The sequence below is a fragment of the Stenella coeruleoalba genome (assembly GCF_951394435.1).
Source record: "Stenella coeruleoalba genome assembly, chromosome: 2".
NCBI lineage: Eukaryota > Metazoa > Chordata > Mammalia > Artiodactyla > Delphinidae > Stenella > Stenella coeruleoalba.
Genome location: NC_137147.1, coordinates 154,541,688 through 154,557,363, shown reverse-complemented (window position 1 = coordinate 154,557,363; position 15,676 = coordinate 154,541,688). Strand labels below are relative to the sequence as shown.

The 15,676-nt window shown below is 39.3% G+C and overlaps 1 protein-coding gene across 3 annotated transcripts in view; it reads right to left on the bottom strand.

Annotated features, from left to right (window-relative positions):
- Positions 1 to 15,566, bottom strand: part of LEO1 (LEO1 homolog, Paf1/RNA polymerase II complex component) — a 49,089-nt gene extending 33,523 nt beyond the window's left edge. For all 3 annotated transcript variants that reach the window (XM_079913747.1, XM_079913748.1, XM_079913749.1), the window contains exons 1-2: positions 15,464 to 15,566; positions 1,634 to 2,389 (exon numbers count right to left, since the gene is read on the bottom strand). In XM_079913747.1, coding sequence (XP_079769873.1) covers positions 1,634 to 2,389; positions 15,464 to 15,521 — 814 coding nt within the window. In that variant the 5' untranslated portion in view covers positions 15,522 to 15,566. The remainder of the gene's footprint in view (positions 1 to 1,633; positions 2,390 to 15,463) is intronic.
- Positions 15,567 to 15,676: the final 110 nt, after the last annotated feature.

The following is a 15,676-nucleotide window of genomic DNA, read 5'->3' as shown; positions in this document are numbered from 1 at the left end:
GACCTACTAGAGAATGGGCTTGAGGACACGGGGAGGGGGAAGGGTAAGCTGGGACAAAGTGAGAGAGTGGCATGAATATATATACACTACCAAATGTAAACCCAATAGCTAGTGGGAAGCAGCCCCATAGCACAGGGAGATCAGCTCAGTGCTTTGTGACCACCTAGAGGGGTAGGATAGAGAGGGTGGGAGGGAGGGAGACACAAGAGGGAAGAGATATGGGGATATATGTATATGTATAGCTGATTCACTTTGTTATAAAGCAGAAACTAACACATCTTTGTAAAGCAATTCTACTCCAATAAAGATGTTAAAAAAAGAACCATTGTAGAACTAGTTAAGAATTAAGCAGAATGACCAGCTACAAGATTCCTAATATGACCCTAGTTTTATATTAGCCTGCTAGTATTTGGGAAGTAGTGCATGAGCCTTAATGATTTTGGTAACAGTACAAATAACTCTACCCAGAACTAGTTACTGAGTACTTACTGCAGTCCTATAGTCTATATAGACCTATATCCATCTCTGGAAATTTTCTGATCTCCTCTCCTAAATAATGCTAAAATGTGGTGTTGAATGCTATCCTGAGGTATGTATTACAGGGGAAAAGACCCCCTCTCTCCATACTGCAGCTCTTAAGAAGACAGGATCAATATGTAATTATAATCAATCACTTATAGAAATGAAGCAATCCAGATATTAATTACTTCAGGAAGACTTCCAACCTAATCAAAGTGACTTTTATATAATACAGAAAAAGAAGATGGCTAATTGTTTTAATATTCTATATGAGAACGTGTTAACTTCAGGAAAACAGTGTAAATGACTATTATAAAACAGGGTCCAAAAGCCAAAGTTCAGCTCTGTGTTTCCTGCTGTCTTCAGGGAATGAATGTTCTGATCCAAGCACATCTCCCCAGGATGAGGACGCATATGTCAAGCTATCATAGCTCATTGAGATCATCCAGCTGTTTTCACTTTCTGGATATTATGCTCCCCAGGTCACCTCCTGATTGTTATAATTTGGCATCCAATGTAGATTTTCCCCCAAAGGAAAGGATACAATGATAAGAGAGAAATAATTGATGCTTTTGAAACAAACAATTTTGCAATTCAATTTTTATAGTTTCCTGTGAATTTGATTAGTTTGAGCAAACTCCTTGGAGCCTGATTACCTCTGGAGGATGAAATTTTGGATCTCAAATAAACTGAGCTGGAACCTGGTGTTCACACCTCATTATAGTTACCCTATGGGGGAGGTTCAATGGTATTGGGTTTTTTCGCCCAGGCAAATCTATTCTCACCTGAGGCATGCTTTTAGTTACCCACAAAAATGGAACTAACTATTTGATATCTAGCTACTTTAGCACTATACATCTTTCTCTAAGACTTTCCTCTTTAAATTTTTTTCTTCCTGATCTATCATATATTAAATGGAAGGGGAATAGAGAGAAATAATACATGGATTAGGAAAATGTTTAAAGGCAAAATGTATAGAGTTAAAAAAGGCTAAAATGGAGGGACAGAAGAGAAAAAACAGGGTACTAAAAGTAGGAACGTGAAAAGAATAAATGAGCCCCTGCTGTACCTGAATGCTTCTACTAAACCATTATGGTTCTCATAAATGTATTACCTGACTTATGGTCTTGTTCCTCTTCATCATCTGAATGCCTGTGTTCTTCATCCGAGGCCTGTGGCCTTTCGTCATCAGAATTTTGCATTTTCTCCTCATCAGACATCTGTGGCCGCTCTTCATCATCAGAATTCTGTTTCTCGTCATCATTATCAGAAGCTGCTGGCCGTTCATCATCAGAATTAGCCTTCTCCTCCTCAGACAGTTGTTGTCTCTCATCATCTGAAAGCTGAGGCCTCTCCTCATCATCTGTGTTCTGCATTTTCTCATCATCATCAGAATTCTGCAGTTTATCTTCATCAGATCCTTGTGCCCTCTCCTCATCATCAGAATTTTGTATCTTTTCATCATCTGACTGGTCACTTTTATCTTCTCTGCACCATTTTTCATCATCTGAATGTGCTTTTTCAGAACCTTCCGCTTCTGAGTGATGGCTCCCTCCATCTGATCTATGACCTTCATCGTCATCGTCATTGTGGGCTTCTGATCCACTGTGCTGATCTACATCTGAGGGATCATTGTCTTCATGGTCAGAACGCTCAGAAGCTTCTGATCTATTGTCTGATCCTTCAGAGTGATTATCACTCCCACTATGATGAGAAGCTCCCTCATCCTCACTGTCATCTCCAAACAGTTCCTTATTACTTGGTTTTCCTGAGTCATCTCTTTCATCTTGATCACTTTCACTTCCAGAGGCATTACTGCCAGAAGCAACATTCTCTTGATCAGAATCTGAGCCTGATCCAGAATCAGAATCTATGGGATCATATAAACACAGGGTGATGTAAGCAAAAAAAGCAGAATAAGGAACACCAAAAGTCCATCCCAACATAAAAGCAATGAAAAAACTTGTCAAAAGCTGTTAGCATCTACTTTCTCAGACTCTGGAAACTAACTAAAAGTTGCAGTAACCAGGAGAATGCTTAACAAGAAAAAAAAGCTGAGTCTCAGTAAGAAAAAAGGGGTGTTTTAACATACCCCCCCACCCCCAACCCACCCCTTGGTCAAGGGTACCTTGAAGATAATAGCCCAAATTTCTGGTGCATGTACCATTAATGGAGGAAACAGAAGGCACCTCATTTGCAAAGAATCATGGTTGTTAGTTTTGATCTGTCTGGTGGATCACTGAAAGGACTGGCTCAAAAGGCTTGACTTTATCTCACGTAACTTGGAACTCTCTTGTTGCTAAGGAAGCTACCTGAGAGTGTTGGTCAAAAACATTTACAGGCAAATGTATTAGTTGCCTCTGTATGGGATAACGGAAAGCAGTCGAGGCAAACAACAGACTAACTAAAAAGCTTGGGAGAAAAGGCTGAGGAATGACAAAATATAAGGGTTTTTAAAAGCTTCCACAATAAACGAAAAAGAAAAGAAAAGAAAAGGAAAAACACCACCCACATATTCTTACTGACCTGAAAAGCCATGCACTTGCCCAGGGCTGTGCACATGCTCAAGAAAGAACCAAGAAGGCCCTAAACTCTCACTTCCAGCTGACCTTCAGGCTCTGTGCAAGCAGGAAATGAAGGCAAAGACACAGGTTGTAAACAACCTGGTTGAGTGTTGAAAGCATGCCCTAACACACACACAGAGCCAACCTGCAAAGGCTGGGAGTTTTTCGTTATTGTTTTTGTTTCTTTTTGTGGCATTTAAGGAAATCTCTGTCCAATCACTAGCTGACCACTAAGCTAATGGAACAGAGACTTTAGTGGCTATACACAACAGACTGCAGACTTTACAAAATTAGTTCAAAAGAGTCAATAAACAATAACTACTACAACAAAGAGCAACAACAAATGCTGGGGGGGTGGGGGGAAGAGAGTGCTGTCCTGAGTAACCACATTATAATATTCAAAATGTCCATGTATCAACAAAAAATTATAAGGCCTGCAAAGAAAGAAGGAAGCATGGCCCATACATATGAAAAAAGGCTACACACTGTCCCTGAAGAAGCCCAGTCAATGAAAATGATGTCTTACAAAATAGAGAATATCAATAAAAAGACAGATATTATAAAAAAAGAACCGAACAGAAATTCTGGAGTTGGAAAGTACAATAACTGAAATGAAGAATTCACTAAAGGGACTAAACAGCAGATGTGAGTAGGAAGAAAAAAGAATCAGGAAACTTTAAGATACATCAAATGAGGGCTTCCCTGGTGGCACAGTGGTTGAGAGTCTGCCTGCCGATGCAGGGGACATGGGTTCATGCCCCGGTCCGGGAAGATCCCACATGCCGTGGAGTGGCTGGGCCCGTGAGCCATGGCCACTGAGCCTGCATGTCCGGAGCCTGTGCTCCGCAATGGGAGAGGCCACAACAGTGAGAGAGGCCCATGTACCGCAAAAAAAAAAAAAAAAAAAAAAGATACATCAACTGAGATTATCCAGTCTGGTGAACAAAAAGAGAAAAGAATGAAGAAAAATGAAAAGTCTAAAGACTTGTGAGAAACCAGCAAGTGTACCAATCTATGCATAATGGGAGTTCCAGAAGAAGAGAAAAAAGAGAAAGGGACAGAAAGAATATTTGAAGAAATAATAGCCAAAAACTTCCCAAATTTGAAGAAAGACATCGATGTACACATACAAGTTGATCAACAAATACCAAGTAGGATAAAGTTAAAGAAAGCCACACCTAGACACATCATTATCCAACTGTCTAAGACAAAGAAAAAATCCTGAAAGCAGCAAAGCAACAGGTCCCATACAAAGGGATCTTCAATAAGGATAACAGTTGATTTCTCATCAGAAACCATAAAAACCAGGAGGCGGTGGTATGAAATATTCAAAGTGCTGAAAGAAATACTGTCAACCAAGAATTCTATATCCAGCAAAACTATCCTTCAAAAATGAAGGAATTATGAGCAACAACAACAAAAGATAAATTGGATTTCCTCAAAATGAAAAGCTTTTATGCAAGAAAGGACATTATCAAGAAAGTGAAAAAACAGCTTACAGAATGGGAGAAAATATTTGCAAACCATATATCTGTCAAGTATATGTATATAATTACAGTATAGTATCCAGAATATATAAAGAATGTTTACAACCAAAAGACAAAAACCCATTTGAAAAATAGACATTTCTGCATAGTTACACAAATGAAACAAGTACATGAAAAGATGTATCATTAGCCTCAATATCATTAGCCTTTAGGAAATGGAAATCAAAACCACAATTAGATATCACTAGACACCAACAGCAATGGCTGTATTTTAAAGAGCAGGGTGGGGGGAAGTAAAATAAGTATTGGCAAGGATATGAAGAAATAGAACACTCAAACACTGCTAGTGGTAATTTAAAATGGTCCAGCTGCCATAAAAAATGGTTTGGTTGTTTCTCAAAAAGTAAAACAAAGAATTACCATATGACTCAGCAATTCCACTCCTATATATATACCCAAAAGAACTGAAAACAGGCACTCACACAAGTACTTGTACACAAATAACATCACTATTTAAAAGTCAAAAGATGGAAATAACCCAACATCCATCAACAGCTGGATAAACAAATTGGGATATATACACAGAGTGGAATACTATTCAGTCATTAAAAAGATATGACGTACTGATACGTACTACAATGTGGATGAACTTCAAAAACATGATGGTAAGAGATAGAAATCAGACACAAAGGGCCACATGTTAGGAATTCCCTGGTGGTCCAGTGGTTAGGACACCACATTCTCACTGCCAAGGGCCCGGGTTCAATCCCTGGTTGGAGAACTAAGATCCCACAAGCTGCGAGGCGCAGCAAAAAAAAAAAAAAAAGCCACATGTTTTATGATTCCATTTGTATGAAATGTCCAGAATAGATAAATCCATAAATGCAGAAAGCAGACTGATGGTTCATGGGGGCTAGCAAAGGGAGCAAATGGCAAGTAACTACTTAATGGGTATGGCGTTTTATTTTGAGGTGATGAAAATGTTTCAGAACTAGACAGAGATAGTGGCTACACAACATTTTAAAGGTACTAAATACCACTGAATTGTTCACTTAAAAATGACATATTCAGGGACTTCCCCAGTGGTCCAGTGGTAAAGAATGCACCTTCCAATACAGGAGACTCGGGTATGATCCCTGCTCAGGAAACTGAGATCCCACAGGCCACAGGGCAACTAAGCCCTCGCGCCACAACTACCGAGCTCGTGCGCCTCAATGAGAGAGTATGCATGCTGCAAACTACAGAGTCCATGCATCCTGGAGCCCATGTGCCACAACTAGAGAAAGAAAAAAATGGCATATTCTGCAACCAAACTGAAAAGAAGTAAAACTGTCACTATTTGCAGATGACATGATATTATATATAGAAAATCCTAAAGACTCCACCAGAAAACTGTTAGAACTAATAAATAAATTCAATAAAGTTGCAGGATACAAAATCAATATACAGTTGTGATTCTATACACTAATAACGAGCTATCTGAAAGAGAAATTAAGAAAACAATCCCATTAACGATTGTATCAAAAAAAGTAAAATACTTAGGAATAAATTTAACCAAAAAGGTGAAAGACCTGTACGCTGAAAACACTGATGAAAGAAACTGAAGAAGATACAAATAAATGGAAAGGTATTCCACGCTCATGGATTGGAAGAATCAATACTGTTAAAATGTCCATACTACCCAAAGCAATCTGCATATTGAACACAATCCCTATAAAACTTCCAATGGCATTTTTTCACAGAAATAGAACAAAGAATTCTAAAATTTGTATGGAACAAAAAAAACCCCAAATAGCCAAAGCAATCTTGAGATAAAAGAATAAAGCTGAAGGCATCATGCCCTTGATTTCAAACTGTATTACGGACACAAAAATCAATGGAACAGAATAAAGAGCTCAGAAATAAACCCACACATATATGGTCAATTAATTTACAACAAAGGAACCAAGCCAAGAATACACAGTGGGGAAAGGATAGTCTCTTCAATAAATGGTGTTGGGAAAACTGGACAGCAACATGCAAAATAATGAAACTGGACCACTATCTTACACCATATACAAAATTTAACTCTAAATGGATTAGACTTAAATTTTAGACGTGAAATCATAAAACTCCTAGAAGAAAACAGGCAGTAAGCTCCTTGACATGGTCTTGGTTATCATTTTTTGGATTTGACACCAAAAGTAAAGGCAACTAAAGCAAAAATAAACAAGTGTGACACATCAAACTAAAAAGCTTCTACACAGCAAAGGAAGCCATCAACAAAATGAAAAGGCAGGGCTTCCCTGGTGGCACAGTGGCTGAGAGTCCGCCTGCCGATGCAGGGGACACGGGTTCGTGCCCTGGTCCGGGAGGATCCCACATGCTGCGGAGCGGCTAGACCCGTGAGCCATGGCCGCTGAGCCTGCGCGTCTGGAGCCTGTGCTCCACAATGGGAGAGGCCACAACAGTGAGAGGCCCATGTACCGCAAAACAAAACAAAACAAAACAAAAATGAAAAGGCAACCTACTGAATGGGATAAATATTTGCAAATCATATATCTGATAAAGGGTTAATATACAAAATATGTAAAGAACTCATACTATTCAATAGCAAACAAACAAACAATACAATTAAAAAATGGGCAGAAGACCTGAATAGACACTTTCCTAAAAAAGACAGATGGCCAACAGGTACATAAAAAGATGCTCAACATCACTAATCAGAGAAATGAAAATCAAAACCACAGTTAGAATGGCTATTTTCAAAAAGACAAGAAGTAACAAGTGTTGGAGAGGATGTGGAGAAAAGGGAACACTTGTAATTGTTGGTGGGATTGTAAAGTGCTGCAGTCACTACGGAAAACATTATGGAAATGCTTCAGAAAAAGAACAGGACTACTATATGATCCAGCTATTCCACTTCTGGGTATTTACCCAAAGAACACAGAAATACTAATTTGAAAAGATATATGCATGTCTATGTTCATTGCAGCATTACTTACAATAGTCAAGATATGGAAACAACCTAAGTGTGCATCTAGAGATAAATGGACAAAGAAAATGTGGTGTATATATACAATAAAATACTATTCATGCCACTGTAAATATGACATATATATATAATGGAATATTATTCAACCATAAAAAAGAAGGAAAGCTTGGGAATTCCCTGGTGGTCCAGTGGTTAGGACTGGGCACTTCCATGGCAGGGGGCCTGGGTTCAATCCCTGGTTGGGGAACTAAGATCCCACAAGCCATGTGGCACAGCCAAAGAAAAAAGGAAGGAAATCTTGCTGTTTACAACAACATGCATGGATCTTGAGGGCATTATGCTAGGTAAAATAAGCAGACAGAGGAAGACAAATACCGTATATATGATATCACTTATATGTGGGATCTAAAAAAACAAAAACACAAAGCTCATAGATACAGAGAATAAATGAGGGAAGGGGGAGAGGTGGGCAAAATGGGTGAAGGGAGTCAGAAGATACAAACTTCCAGTTATAAAAAAAATAAGTCATGGGGATGTAATATACAGCATGATGACTACAGTTAATAGACTGTATTGCATATTTGAAAGTTGCTAAGAGAGTAGATTTTAACAGTTCTCATCACAGTAAAATAAATTCTGTAACAAGGTATGGTGACAAATGTTAACTAGACTTACTGTGATGATCATTTCACAATATGTATAAATATCAAATCATTATGTTGTACACATGGAACTAATGTTGTATGTCAATTATACCTTAATAAAAATAAAATAAGATGGTAAATTTTATGTTATGTAAATCTCACCTCAATAAAAACAAATTTAGAGTTTGTTGCCAGTGCCCTACAAGAAATGCTAAAGGGACTCCTTCAGGCCGAAATGAAAGGACAATGGGCAGTAACTTGAATCCACAAGAAGAAATAACACCAGTAAAGGTAACTAAATAGGTGAGTATAAAGGTCAGTATTAATGAATTTCTAGTTAGTGACTCCTCTTTTTTCATAAGATTTAATTTAAAAGACAATTGTATAAAACAATAATTATAAATCTAAATCACTGGGCAGTGTATAAAGATGTAACTTGTGACAACAATAAAAAGGTGAGAGGACGAAGCTATATAGAAAAAAAGTTTTTGTATACTATTGAAATTAAGTTGGTATTAATACAAACTAGATTGTTAGAAATTAAGATTAATTGTAGTCACCAGAGTAACCATTAAGAAAGTTACTAAAACTAAAAATATACAAAGAAACAGGAAGGGAATCGCAACAGTACACTACAGAAAAAGCAGTCATAAAGGAAGACAGTAATAAGAAGAATTGAGGAAGAAAAAACATGACATAGAAAACAAACATCAAAATGGCAGAAGTCCTTCTTACTGGTAATTACTTTAAACATAAATAAATCAACTTCTCCAATGAAAAGGCAGAAATTGGCAGGAGGAATTTAAAAAATGATCCATCCTGGGACTTCCCTGGTGGCACAGTGGTTAAAGAATCCACCTGCCAATGCAGGGGACACAGGTTCGAGCCCTGGTCCGGGAAGATTCCACATGCCGCAGAGCAACTAAGCCTGTGCACCACAATTACTCAGCCTGCACTCTAGAGCCCACAAGCCACAGCTACTGAAGCCCATGTGCCTAGAGTCCGTGCTCTGCAACAAGAGAAGCCACCGCAATGAGAAGCTCACGCACTGCAACAAAGAACAGTCCCCGCTCCCTGCAACTAGAGAAAGCCCGCATGCACCAACAAAGACCCAACACAGCCAAAAATAAATAAATATTTTTTTTAAAAAAGATCCATCTATATGCTGTCTACAGGACAGTATAACAGTAGTTATACTGTTTATATAGTATAACTATATTAGTAGTTATACTAATATCAGGCAAAATAAGTCTTAAGAAAAATTGTTACAAAAGACAAAAAAGGACATCATAAAATGATAAAAGGGTCAATCCAACATGAAGATATAATTTAAAACATACATGCACCTGCATGTAAATCAATGAAGTTACAACACCCGCACACCATACACAAAAATAAACTCAAAATGGCTTAAAGACTTAAACATAAGACATGACACCATAAAACTCCTAGAAGAGAACACAGGCAAAAAATTCTGACATAAATCGTACCAATGTTTTCTTAGGTCAGTCTACCAAGGCAATAGAAATAAAAGCAAAAATAAACAAATGGGACCTAATCAAACTTACAAGCTTTTGCATAGCAAAGGAAACCATAAGCAAAATGAAAAGACAACATACAGACTGGGAGAAAATATTTGCAATTGATGTGACCAACAAGCGCTTAATTTCCAAAATATACCAATAGCTCATACAACTCAATAACAAAAAAACAAACAACCCAATCAAAAAATGGGCAGAAGATCTAAACAGACATTTCTCCAAAGATGACATACAGATGGCCAATAGGAACATGAAAAGATGCTCAACGTGGCTAATTATTAGAGAAATGCAAATCAAAACTACAATGAGGTACCACGTCACACCAGTCAGAATGGCCATCATTAAAAAAGGCTACAGATGGGCTTCCCTGGTGGCACAGTGGTTGAGAGTCTGCCTGCCGATGCAGGGGACACGGGTTCGTGCCCCGGTCCGGGAAGATCCCACATGCCGCGGAGCGGCTGGGCCCGTGCGCCACGGCCGCTGAGCCTGCGCGTCCGGAGCCTGTGCTCCGCAACGAGAGAGGCCACAACAGTGAGAGGCCCGCGTACCGCAAAAAAAAAAAAAAAGTCTACAGATAACAAATGCTGGAGAGGGTGTGGAGAAAGGAAACCTTCCTACACTGTTGGTTTGAAAGTACATTGGTGCAGCCACTATGGAAAACAGTATGGAGGTTCCTCAAAAAACTAAAAACAGAGTGGCCATATGATCCAGCAATGCTACTCCTGGGCAAATATCCGGACAAAACTATAATTCAAAAAGATAGATGCACTCCTATGTTCATAGCAGCACTGTTCACAATAGCCAAGACATGGAAACAACCTAAATGTCCATAGATAGAAGAATGGATAAAGAAGATGTGAGAGACATATATATATATGATATATATATAAATATCATATTTATGTATACACACACACATATATACACAATGGAATATAAAAAAAGAATGAAATAATGCCATTTGCAGCTACATGGATGGACCTAGAGATAATCCTACTAAGTGAAGTAAGTCAGAAAGAAAAAGACAAATACCATAGGATATCACTTATGTGTGGAATCTAAAATATGACACAAATGAACTTATCTATGAAACAGAAAAAGACTCACAGGCATAGAGAACAGACCTGTGGTTGCGAAGGGGGAGTGGGGGTGGGAGAGGATTGGATTGAGAGTTTGGGACTAGCAGATGCAAACTATTATATACACTGAGTTGGCCACAAAGTTCATTCAGTTCTAAGTAAAAATAAAACACACATTTTTCATTTTCACCAAGAACTTTATTAAATGTATTCATTAACCAAACGAACTTTTTGGCCAACCCAACAGAATGAATAAACAACAAGGTCCTATTGCATAGCACAGGGAACTATATTCAATATCCTGTAATAAATCATAATGGAAAAGAATATTAAAAAGTATGTAATATATATGTATATGTATATATGTATAATATATAACTGAATCACTGTACTGTACACCAGAAACTAACACAACATTGTAAATCAACTACACTTCAATAAAAAAATATATATATGTATATGCACCAAAAGAAAAAAAAAAAAACACCAACAGAATTGAAGGAAGAAATAGTTCAACAGTAACAACTGGAAACTTCAAATACCCCACTTTCAATAATGGTCAGAACAAAAAGAAGATCAGTAAGGAAACAGAGGACTTGAACAATGCTATAAAACAACCAGACATAATAGACATCAGTAGAACTCTCCACTCAACAGTAGAATATACATTCTTCCCAACTGCACATGCCACATTCTCCAAGACAGACCATAATTTTAGGACACAAAACAAGTCTCAATAAATTTGAAAAGACTAAAATAATACAAAGTATGTTCTCTGACCACAACAGAATGAAACTGAAATCAATCACAGAAAAAAATCTGGAAAATTCACAAATATGTGGAAATTAAACAATGCACTCAAACAATCAAGGGTGCAAAGAAGAAATCACAAGAGAAATTAGAAAATATTTTGACATGAATGAAAATGATAACAAAGCCTACCAATACTTAAGGGATGCAGGGAAAGCAGTGCTAAAAAGGAAATTTGTAGGGCTTCCCTGGTGGCACAGTGGTTAAGAATCCGCCTGCCAATGCAGGGGACACAGGTTCGATCCCTGGTCCGGGAAGATCCCACAGGCCGCGGAGCAACTAAGCCCATGTGCCAAAACTACTGAGGTTGTGCTCTAGAGCCCGCAAGCCACAACTGAAGCCTGTGCACCTAGAGCCCATGCTCCGCAACAAGAGAAGCCACCGCAATGAGAAGCCCGTGCACCGCAACGAAGAGTAGCCCCTGCCCGCCGCAACTAAAGAAAGCCCACGCGCAGCAACGAAGACCCAATGCAGCCATAAATAAATAAATAAACAAATAAATTAATTTTTTTAAAAAAGGAAATTTGTAGCTGTAAACACATACATTAAAAAACAAAACAGGGCTTCCCTGGTGGCGCAGTGGTTGAGAGTTTGTCTGCCGATGCAGGGGGCGCGGGTTCGTGTCCCGGTCCGGGGGGATCCTGCATGCCGCGGAGAAGCTGGGCCCGTGGGCCATGGCCGCTGGGCCTGCGCGTCCAAAGCCTGTGCTCCGCGGCGGGGGAGGCCACAACAGTGAGAGGCCCGCATACCACAAAAAAAAAAAACAAAACTCAAACTGATAATCTAACCTTTCACTTTAAGGAACTAGAAAAAGAAAACTATACTCAAAGCAAGCAGAAGGAAAAAAAATAATAAAGATTAGAGCAGAGATAAACAAAATACAGAAAAAATAATAGAATCAATGAAACCAAAAGCTCATTCTTTAAAAACTTAGGATTGACACACCTTTAGCTAAGCTGACCAAGGGAAAAAAAAAAACCCTCAAATTACTAAAACCAGGAATGGAAGTGGGGATTTTACTACTAATTTTTCAGAAAATAAGACTAAAAGAGAACACTATAAACAACTGTATACCAACAATTAGATAATTTAGATGAAATGGATTAATTCCTAGAAATACACAATCTACCAAAACTGACTGAAGATGAAACAATATCTGAATAGGCCTATAACAAGTAGAGTTTGAATCAGTAATCAAAAAGTTTCCAACAAAGAAAAGCCAGGACAAAATGGTTTCACTGGTGAATCCTATCAAACATTTAGAGAAGAATTAATCCCTATCCTTCTCAAACTCTTCCAAAAACTTGAGTAAAGGGAACACTTCCTAACACATTCTAAGCCAGCATTACCCCAATACCAAAGCCAGACGAAAAAAATCACAAAAAAGGAAAACCACAGACCAATATCTCTCATAAATATGTATGCAAAAATAGTATCAAAATACTAGCAAACCAAATCCAACAACATATTAAAAGGATATACACCATGACCAAGTGGAATTTACCCTAGGAATACAAGACTGATTCAACATCTAAAAATCAAAATGAAACACAATATTAATAAAGGAAAAAATTTTGATCATCGTAATTGATGCAGAAGAGACATTTGATAAAATTCAACACCCTTTCATGATAAAACGACTCAACAAACTAGGAATCGAAGGTAATTATCTCAACGTAATAAAGGGCATCTACAAAAAACCCACAGCTAACATCATATGTAGTGGTAAAGAAATGGATGCTTTTTCCCAAAGATTAGGAAAAAGAAAAAGATGTCCACTCTCACCCTTCTATTCAACATTATACAGAAAGTTCTAGCTGGGGTAATTAATCAAGAAAAAGAAATAAAAGGCATCCAAATTGGAAAGGAAGAAGTAAAACCATCTCTACTCACAGATGACATGATCTTACATGTAGAAAATCCTAAAGAATACACACACACCCCAAACAACTATTAGAGCTAATATATTACACATGGTTGCAGGATACAAAATTAGCAAACAAAAATCAGCTGTATTTCTATAATTAGCAATGAACAATCCAAGAATGAAATTAAGAAAACAATTCCACTTGCAACAGTATCCAAAATGAAATATTTAGGAATAAATTTAACCTAGGAAGTGCAAGACTTATACAATAAAAACTACAAAACATTGTTGAAAGAAATTAAAGACGACCTGGCACATTTATACATGAAAGAAACACACTGGGCCTAGGTAGGAATTCTACCCACTGTTATACCAAGAAATCTGTCAAGTGTAGTTATTTTCTACGTCTGTCTTAGCCCAGGGAAATAATTAAATATGATGATATAACAGGAGTTACCTTGCCACATCCATCCTAAGTTCAGGACCAACAGCAACCTTCAAGGACAGATTTGGAAGTAAATCCTAGAGAGTTCTATAATTTAATGGTAAGAGAGAAGAATGCAGCAGTAGACTTACAAGAAGGTAAAACATGAAGCCCAGAGAAGCAACCATCTCCATACATCACTTCCCCATACCTTGAGTTTGCAATGGGAAAGCACTGCAGGGTACCTCTACTATTGCTTCTACCCATCCAATTATTTATCAAGTATGCATTAAGCACTGACGTAAGCTGAGGGCGGGCGGGGGGAGGACAATCTTTTCATCATTATATCCCCTACATCTAGCAAAGTAGCTGAAACATGACAGAGGATCTATAAATGCTGAATGAACAACTTCATGGAAGTGAGTCACGGGAGGGTTCACATGGTTCTGTGCCTTGAAGGGTGAACGGGATACGGACAAGTACAGATGAAGGGGAAAGGAAAACAACAGCAAAGTGAGTGGAACAAGAATATACTGGGCTCTATACTTCCAGACATCCTGACTAGAAAGAACATTCTGGATGTCCATCCTGGTAGAGCCCTCACACTAGACTTCCACCTGGTGCTCCCTTAACTATACTCTAAAAAATATTAATAAACTGAAGCTGGAGAAAGAAAAAAACAACCACGATAATGCACTATGCTAAGGAAAAAAGTAGGTACTACATTACTTTGAGCCTGGGGACTCGCAAGAATTCTGAACTTGGTCTTGGGCCCCTTCTGACTTCAAATCTCTCCTATTCATATTTCAAACTCAAATACCCACTCTGTGCCAGAAAGACTTCCTTGCACCATAAACATACACTCACTAATTCATTTCTGCATCAAATCCTTCATCCCTTCTCTCCAAACACAGACCTCCTACGCTCCCCAATCTAATACCACCGACTCAAGAAATTATCTAGAGTTTCTGCACAGGCTCTCGGAGGACACATTATCTTCTGCGTGTAACGCCTACATGCAGCCCTACCTCGGTATCCGTCCCAATCTCCTCACCCAGACATCTCAAACTCCCCAACACGCCACGCTCTGGTTTCATTCAAGAGGGCATTCTGAGCCCCTATGCAAATTCGCCCATCCCATCCCCATGTTCCTGAACACCTAATTTCCATTCATTCACAAGAGCCCTTACTCTGCGCTGGCCTGTGCAAGGCAGGACAGAGCAGGACTCCAAGGTTCCTCCTCCGGCTGCGCTGGCTTGCCCGGCCTCCACCCCTGCCCCGCGCCCCCTTCGCTCCACACGCTCCCAGGCACGGCTTGCTCCATGGACACCAAAAACCTCGAGGTACACACTCTGCGTCTGTCACTTCATTCCCGCCCTCCGGGAGGAGGCTGGCACCGCCGGGAGTGCAGGGGGAGCTGGGGCAGGAGTGCAGGAAGAGCCATCACTCGCCCGCGGCGCCGGAGCGCTCGCAGACCCGGAACCGGACCGCTGTTGAGCTCCCGCCGCAGAAGCCCCGCCACTCTCGCCTCCACCCAAGCCCAGATGACCCCACCTTTACGCTCAGCATCGCTGTCGGCGTCGCTCCCGAATAGATCCTCCATATCCGCCATTGCCGCGCACGTCAGCTGTCTTCACCGGGGGCGGCTCCGCCGCTGTCTTTACGGCACGGAACCAACGAAACGCGACAGTGTCGCAAAGATTCGCTAAAAATCTTTTAGCTTTTCAGCTACATAGTATAGCGTGCGCAGTGAAGCTGCGCTTCTCG